The sequence below is a fragment of the Diabrotica virgifera genome, chromosome 8, assembly GCF_917563875.1.
Source record: "Diabrotica virgifera virgifera chromosome 8, PGI_DIABVI_V3a".
Classification (NCBI taxonomy): Eukaryota; Metazoa; Arthropoda; class Insecta; order Coleoptera; family Chrysomelidae; genus Diabrotica; species Diabrotica virgifera.
The window spans coordinates 55287723-55307123 of record NC_065450.1 but is presented as its reverse complement, the minus strand read 5'-3'; the positions used below and the strand labels follow the sequence as shown (position 1 = coordinate 55307123).

Here is a 19401-nt window from a genome sequence, read left to right as displayed (position 1 = left end):
AAAATCGACTTTTTTTGAGAATACCTCGAAAAATATTCTATAAATTTTTGGCGATAAAAAGTTTCTTCAAAAATGACTTTGTAGGATTTTAAAGAGCTATAAGACTGTGTAAATTCAATTCCGTAAGACCCCTTAGTTTTAATTGGGGCGGGTTTAAAAGGCTCGAATAAGGGGGTGTTTGCTGGTAAATAGAGGTTTTAAACAGATATATCTGGCTAACTATTCAATGTAATGAATATCTATGTATAAGGTAACTTTAGACATTAAAAAAGCTACAATTTAGTAGTTTATAATTTTTTTCGTATCTTCAGTATTTTCGAAGATATTTTGAAGTAAAAGGTGAAAAATACCAAATTGAAAAAAATAATTTTTTCTTTAAACTCCAATTTTTCCAAAATTAGGCATTTTAAATAGGTCAAACTCCTTGAGTGTATTAATAATATTAATTTAATTATTTTGAATCAGGAAGGTAGTTAGAGGGTTGTTTTCACTAATTTTTTCGTAGAGAAAAGCAGGTACCGACATTTTTTTTGATTATGAGTCACTTAATTTTCATGCTAGAATCTTTTTATTATTTTTTTTTTGAAAGGAGTAATTATATACGTGAAAAAAGATTATTTAAGTATTCCTCGAAAAATGCAAATTTTTCCCATTATTTGGCTTTGAATATTTTGGCTTTGAAAAAAGCTAACCTTTAACATGCCGTATATCGGTTTGTATTGGTCTTAGAATTTGGTTTGTGTTACTAAAAGATACAATTTTGATATCTACAGTTTTTTTGAATAAATGCATATTTTTCGAGATATTCTCAAAAAACCCTCTAAAAAAGTCGATTTTTTCGTCGAAAAACTGTTTATTTTGAAGCGCGAATAACTCGAATAATATTAGTTTTACGAAGAAAATATAAAAAAACATTTTTTCTTAAAATTACTTTTTCCATCGAATTACATGGTTAAAATGTAATAAAAAATTCCCACTCCCGAGATGGGGTGGCAACCACCCCAAGGTTTTAGTGTATGATAGCGGCATGATATAGAAAATGATCCTTGGACTATTCCCTACCTTCTGTGAAAATTTCAAGTAAATCCATGCTGGACGAAAAAATTGCGAGTCAAAATGCTTCATTTCCTCAATCAACTATTGGGGCCGACCGACCGGCTCTGTCCCGTCATACAGCTGACCGACTATAATAACTTTTATTTATATTTAATTTAGAATGTGTGTACTGATTTTCAGCCTTAGTAAATGGATTTAATTACCTTCGTAGGAAAGCAACTTTGATACCCTCTCAGTGACCCCTGTTCTACGTTTCGCTTGACCGACCGCAGTATGTTTCTCTACACACTCACAGTAATTAACTCTGAAAAATCGAGCTTTAGCAAATTCAAAGAGATTTTTCAGCGCTGCGTCTTGGTCTATTATCTATTTCCACTTATTTTTCTATAGTAAACTTTTTTCCTGACATCATCCTGAACACAATGCAAACAGTTGCAAGTCTCTAGGTGCTGTATTTAAAAATTGATATTTTCCGGTGATTTTAGTGCTAAATGTCCAGATCTACAATAAAATAACCTGTGGATGCAACAATTTATACGTGGGACAAACTGCAAGGCCACTAAGTGTCAGGGACCACTATATACATGGGACAAAGAGCACAGAGTACAATGTATGAATGTAAAGATGCAACAATAGCATGGATGGAATGGATGAATTCAATAAAAATCGACAAATGCTCAAACATTTAGTTGATTAAAAACGTAATTTTCATTACACTAATAATTGTGGCTCATTCTCACATAAACATATAAACAACTCACAACTCATATACTTAAATTGACATAGCAGAAGAAAAAAGTTTCGGAACAACTCATTTTAACTTAAAAACTTTAAGACATTATCTTATACCGGTATAAATGTAGCTTCTAGCTCATAAATACTTTACTAGGCGTGAATAAAGGTAACAATGTTAGACATTCGCCCAAAATTTCTTGTATAACACGCTGTAATCTATAATCGGGAAGTTAAACGCCATAAGTTATAAGTCCAGCAAAGCGAAAGATACAACAAGCACGCTACGCCCTGTTCGGACTTAATCCTCACACCCCTTCGTGTCTTAACTCCAGAGTTGAAGGATTTGAGTTCAAAGATTGCGCCAGGCAAATCTTAGTAAGTTGGAAGGAGTTCTTCAACTTAATGCAATATTTAATATTACCAAACAATGGGATTATCTACGGATTCTCGGCTGAAATTAGTTTCTAGATCAGGGAGAAGCTCGAAAGTAGCTGTTGAAAAACGTTTTACTTTTTACCTTTGCAGGATAGTTGATAGACTTAAACAGTACAAACTAAAAAAATAAACATTCACTCTCTCTATAGTATTTTCTACAACTTTTATCATATTAAGTATACAGTGATGAGCGCTCTAATAACCGTCAAAATAACGCAAAAGATGGAAAACATAATGCCTTGTGCAGTAAAAAGAGATGAGACTAGTAGAGGTGGAAATTATTGATATAAACGTATAAATTAACATTAGATTACATATAGTTTCCCACCTTTAGACGTCTGTGACAGGATTAAGTTTTAAAATTCTACTGTCACAGTGACAATTTTCATACTCCTCCGATACGTCTAAAGGTGGGAAACTATGTAATGTAATGTTAATTTATACATTAATAACGATAATTTCCACCTCTACAAGGTTCCTCTCTTTTTACTGTACAATGTATTATGTTTTCCATCTTTTGTCTTATTTTGCCGGTTATTAGCGCGCTCATCACTGTATAATAAATAATAATTTTAGATGTGAAAAACCTACCGCTGTGATCTTCTTCTAAGCCTTCTATCGTCCATTTTTGGACATAGGCCTGTCCCAATTACTTTCATGGATCTCTATACTGAGCAACACACTACCAGTTTATTCTGGATATTGTTTTATGTCATCTACCCATCTTATCTGTGATTTTCCTTTTGGTCACCTACCTTTGTAAGGTCTCCAATTTTGTATTGTGGCGTTACAACGTTGATCTTTGGTCTATCAGAGTGGCCTACTTTACTTTATGTGAGTTTGGCAATGTTTGTTATGTTATGGTCGACCTTTGTTTTTTTTTATCCTACCCACTCATTCCTCTTTTATCTGATAGTGTTACGGTCAAAATTACTAAAATAAATTTTTAAAAGAAGAGTGTGACGCAGTTGGTCACTTACCAATCTTGTTAAATCGAAATTGTTGATTTGAATGTCACTGCCGAAATTTTTAAACGTCCGCTTTTTGAACATAAGGATTGATCTGATCCATCCATTAATTTGGGATCTAGGCATCAGGCTTTTGCATAAACTAGTAATTATTGGAGTTAGTCAAATTGATTTGAGGATACATGTTGCTAGTTTAGTCCAATTTTTGGGATAAAATACGGCTTTGGTGTCATTTCTTCGATTTGATATAAATGAATGTCTGGTTTGAGGCCAAAAAGGAATTTCTCTATTGAAATTGCGCTGAAGACACGTGATCGTCTGAAAGCTGGAAGACCCCATAGATCGTGGTTTTTCCACGAGGTTTTTTATTTAAGGCTTCATTTGGTGTGATCTTTAAAATTCCTGTGAGACGCTGTATTTTGTTTAGGAAGTTGTTAAAGAGTTTCATCGCCGGTGGGTCTAAGAGTCTTCGGAAGTGGATGAGGAACTGGATCTCAGATGAGTTTTAAACTTTACTTTGATGATTCTGATTTGTTATCGTTTAGTTTGTTGATCGTGTTTTTTTTTAAATTTGGAGAATTTGATAATTTAAGTTGCGTTGGTTTATTTGTATAGTTTTTTTATAGATTTAAGAATTTTCGAGATAACTTATTTATTTGTTGAATTCCGGTATCTACATTAGTTTGCTTTTTTTATTTACTAATATTTTCTTTTATAATTTCTTATGTACACGGCTCTTGATCGGATATAGTCAATTGTTAATAATTGCCCGCTACGCGTACTCGACTTTACTGTTCGCAGAGCTCTACGATTGCGTCTCGAGGTTTATAAATTGCGTTTCCTTTTTTATATATATTTATAGATACGTTTATATGTTTTTTTTGTTGCTACCCATATTTAGGTAATTTGCCCAGTGATCAGGGGTTGTTGTTTGGTTTACTTTGGATAGTTTTAGTAGTTAGTTTAGTTTAATTTTATCAAAAAGTGTTCAATATATGTGTTCAATTAAAGTGTCAAAGGTGTAATATTATTCCGATTCTTTTGGCAAATTCGGGAATTTAGGTACACTGGATTGGTGTTTGAGCCATGAATTTGTCTGGCGCCCATTTAACAACAAAATAGTAAAATTGGGAATCCACCCCCACTGTATAAAACCTAGCCGGCAACACCTGTGCTCTTACCTCCAACGAAGTGTGTGTTGCGTTGTGAGGTGGTGGCAATAGTCATACCTCTGGTTACACGTTTTTTGTTTTTCTTTTGACGTTCTCATTTGATGATTCATTACGTTGGCTTTGCGAGCTGTACTAGGGCGTCCTAGGAGTCTTCAACCATCTTTGTTATTTTGTATTTGTCCTCCTCTTCCTTATTATTCATCATCATCAAAGGCGTTACAACTCTTAGTGAGTCTTTCCCGCGTTTACTCTTGACTTCTATGATTTGTCGGTCCTGTGCCATTTGTGTGTTCTTTATTATTGGTGTCTTTAATTTTGATAATTTCTTGAAGCCCAGTATTGGTCTTAGACATTTTAAACCTTTGTTTTCAACGACTTGCTCTATTGGGTTCCCGCTCCAGGTTTTTATGTCGTGTTTTTGTTATGTTCTAATTGTTTTAATAACTTCTACGTATACTTGAGTATGCCGTTTGTTTTCCGCTAGTAGTTATCTGATTTCATTCATTAGTTGTTTAGTTTCGTTGCATATTTTGTCCTCTTTGGTTTCTTTTTTTTTTGAGACCTGTCTTCCGGCTTTTTTATTTTTTCCAGAAAAGGTTTTTATTTATGTTCTTCTTGTTAATGTCGTCAATTTGGCCTTGAATTCTTTTCCATTTGTTCTTACAAGATTCTTTTTCTCCTTTTCATGTTAATATTTATTTGCATTCTAACTACCTATATGATCGTCACTAACAGTTGTTTCGTTGTTTATTAATGTGACGTCTTCAAAAATTCTTTTGTTATTTGAGATAAAATGAAAATAGTTTATTTCATGTTTGGTAGTTCCGTGAGGTGAGATTCATGTCCTCTTTCTCTTTGGTGTCTTTTTGTAAAGACTATTCATAGCATGCATGCTTTCTTATTCAAGGAATTCCATAAGCTTTTTCCTCTTTTGTTTTTTGTGCGCAGAATCCGAAATTTAAAATCTTGTTTTCAGAGTCTTCAATCTTTCTTTCCGATGTGGTGTGATTTTATATTTAATTTTTTTTTATCTATAATATCTAAAGAAGGCACTACCAAAAGAGACATCGAAAACAGAACTCAGCAGGGCAAAAAACCGGTAAACATTCTAAGCTTTCTACTAGGCTGTAGGTACCTCGCTTATAGATAATATTACTTCGACCGTTACTTGGTATGTACGTATATAGATTCATAAGAATACCCTATTCTGTGGACAGATCCTCTTAAAAACCGATGCTAATGAAATCTAGAACAATGAGAAATGACTCACTCAAGTTGTTTGCATTTTTGGGACGCTTATTATTATTACTGTTAATTTGACATTACGTATATCCTCTTGGTACAAAAAAAAATAATAACGAATATACTTTGCATGAGAATGCTTATTTAAATAAGCTGATAAAATAAGTAATTAAGTGTGCCTGCAAAGATGATTAATATCGGTATGACCTAAAACAGAAGCAAATGGAGAAATGGATAGTTAGATATGACATCTATGAGTTAAATACTATTTTCTTCTTTACATTGTTCCTTATCCCATACATATCTTTATTCTGCAACTGTACATTACTACAGAATGCGTTATATACACCACTATAAAACACAGCGTTTAAAAAAACCTTCGTAATGTATATTTATGCTCCTGGTAAACAACGACTCCGAGGCAGTTTTTCACGGGGCGAACTGAAACTGGAAAGTAAATAAGGTTGTATATATCGTGAAAGGTAAATAGCAGAAAAATAAAAGACAGAGGGTGAAACTTCCGGGGGTTAATCGCGAAGAGGGTGATAGACCGTCGTCGTACGTCTTCTCGCCGCTTTAAGAAGATTACTTGACTTCTTTTGGCCTCTAACTTACACTTAAATTATCCAATTTTCACTTACAATGGATTAGGAAAGATATTACTGTATCTCTTTCTGTAATATAAACCCTACCCAACGGTTGCTAGCCGTGTTTTATTGAGTTCCTTGAAGAAAATATATGTCTGGGTAAAAATCATATAGCACTGCGTTTATACCTCAAAACTTTGTTTATGACTTTTCTCAAAATTAGATACAGAGGTTTGACTATCACCCAAATTTTTATACAGGAAACATCAATTTAAATATTTTTTGCACGATTGATCATTTTTGACTGTTTACCGTGACATATTTTACGTCAGTAGGTGACATTTACTAGCAACTCGACGGTAAGTAATCCAACTCGACGGTAAGTACTAAGTACTCCAACTCGACGGTAAGTAATTCACTTACCGTCGAGTTAAAAAATCTCTTAATTTTAATTTATTTCTTGAAAGAATAAAGAAAACTAACGAATTATTTATTAATATTGAAACTTTGGTACAATTTGTTAAATTATTTAATGAAATCCCACTTGTTTGGGCTGTGGTTTCACTTCTAACAGAAACTCCTGCAGAATCGCATACATCAGTAGTATTACTAGTATTGCACAATATTTTTTGGATTTTTCGGGAATAATTGCGGAACACCCTTCTTCCCAAGCCCGTTCAATTTCTTCAAATTCACTTTCGCTCATATTTTAATTTATAATAATCAAAATTGTACTTAAAATTATTGACAACTAAATAAAAACTCAATTCTCCATTGTTGTTATGCACCCTAGTTACTATCTAACAACCAAAGTATCTATCTTGATAAAATGAATGAAACTAGTCAATATGACGAAAATGTTTAATTTTATAATTTATAATGGTATCAATCGTGCAAAAAACGTTATAAGCATGTCGAACGTTAAGGGTAACCGATCTCAGACAATAATTCTGTGCCATCCGTGAATAAGTCGATAAGTCAAATTTTCGTAAAAACGAGATATCTTAATCTTTAAATAGTTCTCTTTCAATTCCGTCAGGTGAATAAATGAGTAATTCAAATAATGCAATAGCTTACTTGGTAAAAGTCTGTGAATATTTGGATTTGACGTTTTATTAGGTATCAGAATCGGTATATCGACTTATCTAATATTGAAGTTTTAAATATTTAAACAAACTGGAACATGAAGTAAAAACCACTTCTATGTAAAAGGTATATTTACTAAAAATTTTTAGAATCCCAATGGATTCAATAAAATGAGTTCATCAGAACGTTTTCAAACCTATCGGTCCATCATCAGTGATCTAAAATCAAATAAGTAATCCCACTATTAAAATTAAAAAGATGGTTGAAATTGTGAAAGTTAAAAAATGTGGTTATGATTACTTACTTGAATACTTGCAAAATAGCCCCAGAACCAAACAATGGTTGTGATTATAAATAAATCTACATTATGTTGAAATAAATTTAAAATGGCTAAACGCCGATGTTAAAGGATTAAACCTCTGGGAACATGGTGAAACTCTACCCGAGGACCCAATCAACCATCTTCGGTCAACGATGACTACTAAGTGTCAAAGCTATGTAAGGAAATGCTTGATGTGACATTGACAGTTAAGGAAGAAGGTAGTCGATTTTCTAGGAATTTTAAAAAACAAAGTCATGATCCAGAAGAAGATATGTTAAAGCTTTTAATATCTGAAATTGTCTGTTAATTAAATCTATTGTTGTTTAAAATTAAAAGATAATGTGTTTTACAAAATAAAATTATTTTAACTGTAGGTAACTACAAATTGACTGTATCAAATAAAATTAACCTGATCAAAAAATTACAATATGATAAAGTGAGCTGATTAGTAGTAATAACAGAAATAAAATTAAATAAGTGGTGTTATAGAAGAAGTTTTAAATTTTGAAAAGGGATATTATTATATCAAGAAATTTATATGTCCACAGCATGTGTATTGATGGTTGTATAGGTAGTAGGGAAATTATTGTTTGGATGTAGGTGAAAATTAAAAAATTTTATATAGATTGGAGTTAGGATAAAGTCAATCTGATAGTAGAAAATGTGATTCAGGAATGCAATTATTATGGAAAAATTTTAATGAAATTGAGAAAATTCTTGTGACAAACTGGTGAATATGTAATTGATAATAAATAATTGTAGGAAAAACAGGTTGCCCAGTTGATACAAACTAAAATTTAATTAGTATAGAAAACAATAGGTGTAATGAATGAAATAGAATTAATAAAACAAAATTAAGAGAATGAATATTGTTATAATTTGATTAAAGAATGACTGAGTTTAACTGTGATTAAAGAAATAAAGTGATGAAATGTTAGATGTGAAGATAAAAAATATATTTGGAAAAGGTCAAAGACAAAAAGCAAAGGAGTGTGATGTAGGATCAAAGCATAGGTGAAATGAGTGAAAGAGAAAGATTGGAGAGTTGGGTATGAGGGTTGAACTGAATGAAGAAAAGAAATGAAAGAAGTGTGAAAAGAGGGTATGGTAAATTAATTAGGTTTTGATTAAGAGGAGTTTATGTGGTTAGTAATGATTAGTATGTGTAAGGAGTTTGGAGCCAGTAAGGGAACGAAGAAGATAGTTGACAGTGGGTAAATAGGATGAAGAAGATAGCAGATAGGATAGGAAAAGGGAAGGTATAACAAAGTAATAGGAATTATGAAAATAATTGACGGTGAATGGGGACAAAATTGCGGTTAAGGGATGTTTGTCGGTTAACACAATTGGGACTTTTCTTTAGGTCTTTGACAATTTCCAAATCCTCGTATAAGTCTAAACGGAGTGTATTTTTTTGTTGAATGTTGTGTATCAACTGGACCCCATCAGGAATCTTAAGTTCGTGTTTATTGACTTTTAAATGGTGTGAAAAAGCTGAAGTGGTGTCTCTCTTACTGTGTTCTGCCGATCGGGTGGAAAGAGATCTATAAGTTCTACCAATGTAGGTAGCATCGCAGTCTGAACAAGAGAGTCTGTATACCCCACTACGGCTCATGTAATGGATAGGGTCTTTGGTGTTAGTTAAGCTTTTATTGAGGGTGTTATTGACTTTAAATGAGATTTTGATGTTATCACAAGAATTAGAAATGATTTGTTTGACTCTTTCAGATAATTTGGAGTTATTAAACGGTAAGGAGGCATAAATTGGAGTAGTTGTGGAAGATGATGAGAAAGCGGATTGTTGAAGTAACTTAAGTTCTCTTTTCTGTTGAAGTTTAAGGATGATGTCTGGGTCATAACCATTGTTAACTGCAATTTGTTTGATGATGTTCAGTTCTTTGTTAAATTCAGTTGTAGATAGAGGAATAGAGTTTAATCTATATATAAAGCTACGAAATGCAGAAAGTTTATGTGAAAGAGGATGGTTAGAAGTGGAATGGATAACGTGATCAGTCTGTGTAGGTTTACGGTAGATACCAAAGTTGAAGTGGTCATCTAGTCTGGTAATAGATATGTCCAAGAAGTTAATGGAGTTAGAAGATTCTAGTTCCATGGTAAAAGTGATTTTAGGATGGATTAGATTGATTTTATGAAGTAAGTTGTGAGCTGAGTCGGAGTTACCAGATATGAGGACTAAAATGTCATCTACATAACGAAACCAATGTAATATCTCTGGATTTTTTGTGATATGATTGGATTCTAAATGATCCATAAAGACATCAGCTAAGAAAGGGGATAAGCAACTTCCCATTGCTAAACCATCTGGTTGTTGATAAAAGTTGTTGTTGAAGACAAAGTAATCTTGAGATAGGCAGATTTTGAGAATGTTTATAATAGATGAAGTGGTAGTGGAGGTCACCGAATTATTTAAAAGAAGCGAGTTGACCAGACTAATCGATTCATTTTTTGGGACTGAAGTGAATAAATTGCTAACATCAAAAGACAGCATGACGATATTCGGATTAAGATTGACAAGTTGAAGTTTTTCAACTAATTGGCGAGAATTCAAAACAGTAAACTGTGGGGTGAAGTTAATAAAATTTTTAATAATGTTAAGAATGAATTTGGATAAAATAGAGACTGGAGTATTGATGAAACTGACAACGGGACGAATGGGATTGTCAACCTTGTGTATCTTTGGTAAACCGTATAACCTGGGAGTGAGTGGATTAGACGGAATTTTGGTGTAAGGTGCTTCATATTCAGAGAAGAAATCAGTAAACTGTTTAAGATTGTTTTTCATTTTTGAAACAAAAGATTTTGAAGGATCAACAGGGAGAAGATTAAAATTATTGTTATTTAGGAAAGATGTGACTTTGTCGATGTATAGTTGTTGGTCTAAAATAACAAGGCAGTTACCCTTATCTGCTTTACTAAAAATGAGGTGTTGGTTTTTGATTTTATTTTTAATAGATTTGAGTGTGGATAGAAGGGATTTAGACTTGTTAAATGAAAAATTGGGAAAAGATGAAGATGACGTGGAAGTAGAAGAGGAATTGATGTTGGAAATAGAAGAATTGTTATTAGAGAGAAGTTTAGTTTTGAATTTGTTGATAGTTTGGATGCAAGAGTTTCTGATTGATGTTTTTTGTGTAAGTGAAATGGAAAGATTTTGAATAACAGTGTCGGTCTCTATGGAAAGACTCTCAAGATCTCTGATAGATAGATTGGTGGGAATGGAGTGTTTAAGACCGAGGTTTAAGAGTTTTAATTCGTCATCTGAAAATTGGACATTTGAGAGATTTTTGATTCTTGGATGGAATCGAAAATTGGAAAAACTTTTGTTATGGGAAGCTTTTTGTTGATCAAGTCTAATCTTATTGTTAACTAAATGTTGTAATTTATTATTGACTCGGTTGAATTTAACTGAATGTGAACGATCTACCTTATCCTGAACGTCAGACAAGAGAGTATTAAGATTAATATAATGTAAAGTTTCGAGTAGAGAATCATATGTTACCTTTAGCTTACAGTCAATGTAGTTCAGTTTGCTATAATGTTTACAAATCTCTTTCTTCATGAGTTTAGTCTGCATAGCGTTCCTGATGTTGGGATGTACATTATTGGAAGTTCTAACTCTACAGAATGTTGGGAAGACTTTATTATGTAAACATCTGGATATGAACCATATGTCCAGCTTTATGTTGCTCCGTTGTGTGGCTAATCGCAAGTATTGTAGAGCCAAGTTGACCATACTGTCATATATAAACTAAAAAGGGGTAGTTCCCTGGATTGGCTGTATACCTTATAGTTAAACAAACTGGAACATGAAGTAAAAACCACTTCTATGTAAAAGGTATATTTACTAAAAATTTTTAGAATCCCAATGGATTCAATAAAATGAGTTCATCAGAACGTTTTCAAACCTATCGGTCCATCATCAGTGATCTAAAATCAAATAAGTAATCCCACTATTAAAATTAAAAAGATGGTTGAAATTGTGAAAGTTAAAAAATGTGGTTATGATTACTTACTTGAATACTTGCAAAATAGCCCCAGAACCAAACAATGGTTGTGATTATAAATAAATCTACATTATGTTGAAATAAATTTAAAATGGCTAAACGCCGATGTTAAAGGATTAAACCTCTGGGAACATGGTGAAACTCTACCCGAGGACCCAATCAACCATCTTCGGTCAACGATGACTACTAAGTGTCAAAGCTATGTAAGGAAATGCTTGATGTGACATTGACAGTTAAGGAAGAAGGTAGTCGATTTTCTAGGAATTTTAAAAAACAAAGTCATGATCCAGAAGAAGATATGTTAAAGCTTTTAATATCTGAAATTGTCTGTTAATTAAATCTATTGTTGTTTAAAATTAAAAGATAATGTGTTTTACAAAATAAAATTATTTTAACTGTAGGTAACTACAAACTGTTCAGACTGCGATGCTACCTACATTGGTAGAACTTATAGATCTCTTTCCACCCGATCGGCAGAACACAGTAAGAGAGATACCACTTCAGCTTTTTCACACCATTTAAAAGTCAATAAACACGAACTTAAGATTCCTGATGGGGTCCAGTTGATACACAACATTCAACAAAAAAATACACTCCGTTTAGACTTATACGAGGATTTGGAAATTGTCAAAGACCTAAAGAAAAGTCCCAATTGTGTTAACCGACAAACATCCCTTAACCGCAATTTTGTCCCCATTCACCGTCAATTATTTTCATAATTCCTATTACTTTGTTATACCTCCCCTTTTCCTATCCTATCTGCTATCTTCTTCATCCTATTTACCCACTGTCAACTATCTTCTTCGTTCCGTTACTGGCTCCAAACTCCTTACACATACTAATCATTACTAACCACATAAACTCCTCTTAATCAAAACCTAATTAATTTACCATACCCTCTTTTCACACTTCTTTCATTTCTTTTCTTCATTCAGTTCAACCCTCATACCCAACTCTCCAATCTTTCTCTTTCACTCATTTCACCTATGCTTTGATCCTACATCACACTCCTTTGCTTTTTGTCTTTGACCTTTTCCAAATATATTTTTTATCTTCACATCTAACATTTCATCACTTTATTTCTTTAATCACAGTTAAACTCAGTCATTCTTTAATCAAATTATAACAATATTCATTCTCTTAATTTTGTTTTATTAATTCTATTTCATTCATTACACCTATTGTTTTCTATACTAATTAAATTTTAGTTTGTATCAACTGGGCAACCTGTTTTTCCTACAATTATTTATTATCAATTACATATTCACCAGTTTGTCACAAGAATTTTCTCAATTTCATTAAAATTTTTCCATAATAATTGCATTCCTGAATCACATTTTCTACTATCAGATTGACTTTATCCTAACTCCAATCTATATAAAATTTTTTAATTTTCACCTACATCCAAACAATAATTTCCCTACTACCTATACAACCATCAATACACATGCTGTGGACATATAAATTTCTTGATATAATAATATCCCTTTTCAAAATTTAAAACTTCTTCTATAACACCACTTATTTAATTTTATTTCTGTTATTACTACTAATCAGCTCACTTTATCATATTGTAATTTTTTGATCAGGTTAATTTTATTTGATACAGTCAATTTGTAGTTACCTACAGTTAAAATAATTTTATTTTGTAAAACACATTATCTTTTAATTTTAAACAACAATAGATTTAATTAACAGACAATTTCAGATATTAAAAGCTTTAACATATCTTCTTCTGGATCATGACTTTGTTTTTTAAAATTCCTAGAAAATCGACTACCTTCTTCCTTAACTGTCAATGTCACATCAAGCATTTCCTTACATAATAGCTTTGACACTTAGTAGTCATCGTTGACCGAAGATGGTTGATTGGGTCCTCGGGTAGAGTTTCACCATGTTCCCAGAGGTTTAATCCTTTAACATCGGCGTTTAGCCATTTTAAATTTATTTCAACATAATGTAGATTTATTTATAATCACAACCATTGTTTGGTTCTGGGGCTATTTTGCAAGTATTCAAGTAAGTAATCATAACCACATTTTTTAACTTTCACAATTTCAACCATCTTTTTAATTTTAATAGTGGGATTACTTATTTGATTTTAGATCACTGATGATGGACCGATAGGTTTGAAAACGTTCTGATGAACTCATTTTATTGAATCCATTGGGATTCTAAAAATTTTTAGTAAATATACCTTTTACATAGAAGTGGTTTTTACTTCATGTTCCAGTTTGTTTAACTATAAGGTATACAGCCAATCCAGGGAACTACCCCTTTTTAATTTTAAATATTTGTTTGAAATAATGTATCTTAACTTGACCATCCGGGTACATAATATTCAGTCCGTGAATAACTAGGTATGTAGAAATACCCACTTGGGCACGTTGCATTTTGCTTTATTTTTCTCGGTATATTCAATTACCTCTTTATCAACATAACAAAATAGTAGGTGGTTTTACATTTGAATCGGGAGTAACTAGATATTCAAGTCAAGACTAGTCCGTCAGTTTTTGTTTTAAGGTTAAGAACTAATATTCGAGCCGGTATTTTAACGACTATTAGGTATTTTAACTGTTAAAAAAATGTCGAATCGTGTTAAACAAATTATGAAAAATGCTTTGGAAGTGTTTATACAAGACAATGTGGTAGAAACTCCTAGAGATATCAGTGAAAGACAAAGTTTAATACAACTTGAAGAAATAAACACTCATAACAGTATGAATGTGATATCCGAAAGTGTTTCTACGGATTTTATTGAACCAGGTAAGTGTTTTCTGTAATTCCTTCTATTTTGACTAGCCATTTTTTTAAACTTATTATTCGAATTGGGATATAAGCCACAATTTAAGTTGAAAAAAATTATTTTATTGACGTTTGAGAGTAAACTGAATGTAAAACCAAATATTTATCATATCGGGATAGTATCATGAGGTTTTTCTTGGTTTTCCTCGTGATTTACTATGGCATCACTAAGACGAGGATTTTACTGTCACCATTGCATGCGGTTGTCTTTTTAAAGGCAAATCACATGCTATGATTCTTTGTGACGGATATTCTTAAGTTAAAGTTGATTTCATGTAATCGAATTAGTGAATCTTTCAATAAAGTCGTTCCAGGAACGCAGCTCGTAAATATAGTCAACATCATTTTAAAGTTTTCTGCTTTAAAATGTATAATATATGTCTGAATTGCCGATATGAATGAGACGGATTAAATTAAATTATTAAAAGAATTTTTTTACTAAGCAAAAAAATTTGTTTAATTTAATATTATATTGTATTTAAAAAACGACATCTGAAGTGGAAGGGGGAAGGTCAATAAAATAATTTGTTTCAACTTAATTTTTGCCTCATTTCCCAGTTAGAATAGTAAATTACATAAATGCCACAAAGAAATACCCTCAGATCAATATATTTTTTTTTTATTTTCAGAGATAAATAATAAAACAGATATTTGCACCGAGGATCGCAAGCGTTTTGAGACAGATCTTGTAGGAGTAGATTGTGTTACTGCTAATCCCGGTCAGTCGACAAGTACTACGTTTAATTCAACAGACCGTGACCTTAACCAGATTAGTTATGATTTCGATTCAGACGACAGCATCATTGATCCCGATTTCTTTGAAAGCATAGGATCATCTTCCGAGGAAAGTGATGATCAAGTTACAGGTAAGATCAGTAATATTTTAAATTCGTTTTATCTGAAAATATTCTTTTTTAGTTACTCAAAGGAAAAAAAGGTGCTCAGAAAAAAACAATAGTATCAAAGATGAAAACTTGAACCTCGCTCCAGATAAAACAGAAATTGTATTCGATCTGACCACAGGAAAAGATTCGTACAAGACAAAGGAAAAAGATCAAGACCATGTTTCAGTGGAAAACGAGCCAAATAGTACAGAAAAAAAGAAGAAACAGGGAAGGACACGAAAGCAAAGACAAGAAAGTAAAGAACTCAGAAATGCTGGTAAAAGTTACACGACTGAAAAAGGAAAGGTCGTAAAACCTAGAAATATGAGGCCATTAAAAGCATGTCGTATGAAATGTAATGAAAGTTTGCCAGATGAAGACCGGGGTAAATGTTTTCAAAACTATTGGAACTTGGGAAGTCGGAATAGAAGGGCTAACTATATTGCTTCTCTAATTAACATTAATCCAAAGAAAACAGAAAAGCTAGGACCAAGAAAAAAATATAGAGAATGTTCATATAAATATAGCATCATTATTGATGGCATACAAAAGCCAATTTGTAAAACTTGCCTTATTGCAACCCTTGGCGAAACTAAAGGATTTATTGAGATAGTGGGTGAAAAGAAAAAAAATGCATTATCTGGAATTATTTCTCCTGATAGACGTGGAATTGCGCCATCAGGTAATAAACGCTCTGCGGAAGAAATTCAAAATGCCAAAGATCACATTTTGTCATTTCCTAAATACGAGAGCCACTATTTCAGAAATAGGACATCTAAAAAGTACTTGTCTAGTGACCTCTCTATTGCTAAAATGTATGACATGTACAAACAAACAGTAGACAAACCCGTTTCATTAACGTTGTACAAGAACTGCTTCTACAGTTTGAACCTTGCATTTAAAAAGCCTAAACAGGATACTTGTTCTAAATGTGATATATTCGAAACAAAGTTAAAAGTTCTTGAGGAGGGAGAGGAGAAAGAGAATTTGAGACAAGAGAGGGACAAACACCATCAGCTCGCAGACGATGCCTACAAGGCGAAACAGGTGGATAAGGAGGTTGCGTCTTCAGACACTAAAAAAAGAGCATACACTTTTGATCTTCAACAGTGCCTTCCAACCCCCTTTTTAACAGCGAACACAGTCTTTTATAAGCGTCAACTGTGGACGTTTAACCTTACCGTTCACGATTTAGCAACAAATGAAGTTACATGTTTCATGTGGGACGAATCAACTGCTGGAAGAGGTGGCAATCAGATAGCTTCTTGTATTTACCGCCTTTTATTGGAACTTAATGATGTGGAAGAGGTAACTTTCTATTCAGATACTTGCGGAGGCCAAAATAAGAACCAGCAAGTCGCTTTCATGTTCACTTTCGCTTTCACAAAACTCCCAAATCTCAAAATTATAAATCACAAATTTTTAGTAAGTGGGCATACCCACATGGAGTGTGATACAGATAGAGAAGTGATTATAGAGAAAAATAAGAAGAGAACACAGATGAAGATAAATCACCCTAATGACTGGTATCAGATGGTAAGATCCTGCAAAAGGAAGAAACCGTTTAAAGTAGTGGTAATGACACAAAAAGATTTCCTGGATTTCAGCAGTCTAGGAAAAGAAGCACTTATCGTAAAAAAAGTTAATACCGATGGAGAAAAGTTCCTGTGGCAGCCAGTGCAGTGGTTCCAGTATAATAATCAAATTGGAATATTGAAATATAAACATGGTTTAGACGTCTCCAATCCTTTTAAATCTGTAAATTTCCGAAGAAGGGGAAAACGCGTTGTACCAAGCACATTGCCTCAAATCACAGATAAGCTTCTGCCAATCAGTAAGGAGAAAAAGAAGGACCTACTTGATCTTTTGCCGCTCATCGATGAAGTTTTTCATAACTTTTACCGAAATTTGCCCACTACAGATATGCAAGACTTGGACCCTGATTTGGAAGAGTTTGATGCAGATAATCAGTAGTTTTTAGTTTTCTTTTTCCAATTAACGTTGATTTTACTTTTTATAAAGAAATAAAGTATAAAAAAATGTTGAATTATTTGTCCTGGAAATTTACACTAAGTACAATAAGTAGGTAACTCAAAAGACCACAGAAATTTGGCGTGAATAAGTGGGTAAGTTAGATTTTTTTTAAAGTAAGTGACATACTCAAAGCTCATAATTTTGTACGTCATTCGTTGCATGATTACCCACCAATTTCTACGAAAAACGAAACTAAACTTAAATTTTTTATTCTTCAAAACCAATAAAATGTTTAAAATGGCCATACTGAAAAGTGTGTATTTTTGACTTATCGACTTATTCACAGATGGTACAGAATTGGAGTCGTCTCTCCGCTCCTCCAAACAATGTCTTCGATCGGTATAAAACCCTTACCGTTCTCCATACTTAATATACTATAAAGTATTGTAGGGGCCATTCCCAAAGAGCGATACCAACGATAGGTTACAACTTAGTATCTGGACTAAAGTATAAAATAGTAGAAACATTATAAAAAGATTAAAAATATTTCGTTTTCGTTCTAATTTGTAATAAGTATATTATTGTATCGTCTAACCACGCCTTTGCTGTTTTTAATGCTTTGTATTCGCATAAATTAATAATTCTCATAATTTTTACATGACGATCAATCTATTAAGGCCAATCATTCAACTATAAAACACAGTCGATAGGTAAATTGTTTAGATTTAATAAGTAATAGCAGCGAAGGAGAACTAACTGAAATAACTCAGAACGTCGTCAAGCAGTCATGCATTAGAAAATTGCTATTTATAGATGGAGACTTTCAAAATTGCTATTTATTGATGGAAATTGATGTTCTCGATGATATTTCCTCAAGTTAAAGTAACTTAGAGTACAATAATTATTTATGAAGTCCATTTAAACACTGAAATTCAGGTTAAATGAAAACTTGCGTTTGTACTTACTTTACATGTCCAGTTCAAAGAATTAAATAATCTTGTTCATCCCAAAACGCTAAAAGGCCATGTCAGTGGCGTGCAGGAGATCGTGTGTAGTGCAAGATTTCTTCAACAGAGGGCAACTATGTAGATGTGTTGAATCTTCTTCTTCTTCAGGTGCCATCTCCGCTACGGAGATAGGCAATCATCATAGCTATTTTAATTTTTGAGGCAGTAGCTCTAAATAGTTGTTTTGAGCTGCATCCAAACCATTCTCGCAGGTTCTTCAGCCATGAAATTCGTCTTCTTCCGATGCTTCTTCTGCCATCTATTTTTCCTTGCATTATGAGTCGCCATAATTCTCCGCCCGCATCACATGTCCGAGATACTGTAGTTTTATTTCTTTAATTGTAAGTTCAACTTCCTTCTCTTTACCTATTCTTCTTAGTACTTCGTTGTTCTTAACTCTATCTACCAAGGAAACCCTCATAATGCTTCTATAGGTCCACATTTCAAAGGCGTTAAGTCGTCTCATTGTCTCTAGTCTCATTTCTGCAGTGTAGTCAGTATTTTCTGTTATAAGTGTTCCTAGGTAAGTGTACTTTTTTACTCTTTCGATCTGCTGGCCCTCTACTATCAAGATTTCGTTAGTATTATGATTGTTTTTACTAATTTTCATAAACTTCGTCTTTTTGATATTGAGAGAGAGTCCGTACTCCCTACTACACCTTACTATTTTACTCATGAGTCTTTGCAGGTCTTGTAAACTATCGGCTATTATTACTGTATCATCTGCATATCTGATGTTGTTAACTAAGACTCCATTTACTCTTATGCTGACTGTTTCATCTTCCAGATTTTCTCGCATTACCTCTTCAGAATAAGCGTTAAATAATAGAGGTGACAGTATGCAGCCTTGCCAGACTCCCCTCTTTATTTCCATTTCTTCAGATGTTTCTTTTCCAATTCTTACTATTACTCGCTGATTGTAATAGAGGTGTGTTATTAGTCTTAAATCTCTTTCATCTAGGTATGTAGTTTTCAGAATTTCCATTAGTCGATCATGTTTTACTTTATCATACGCTCTATTGTAGTCTATAAAACAGACGTAAAGAGGACGGTTAACATCCAAACATCTCTGTGTCAGCACGTTGAAGGAGAATAATGCCTCT

At 32.9% G+C, this 19401-nt stretch overlaps 2 protein-coding genes across 3 annotated transcripts in view; both read left to right on the top strand.

The window, feature by feature from the left end:
* The window catches only part of LOC114330076 (dachshund homolog 2), a 1215300-nt gene that overhangs the window by 430245 nt on the left and 765654 nt on the right, over positions 1–19401 (top strand). The window lies entirely within an intron of this gene.
* LOC126889549 (uncharacterized) lies at positions 13673–17689 on the top strand. The gene is made up of 2 exons (XM_050657912.1): positions 13673–15299; positions 15352–17689. Exon 2 carries the CDS (start codon positions 15642–15644, stop codon positions 17289–17291), a length of 1650 nt encoding a protein of 549 aa, XP_050513869.1. The 5' UTR covers positions 13673–15299; positions 15352–15641; the 3' UTR covers positions 17292–17689.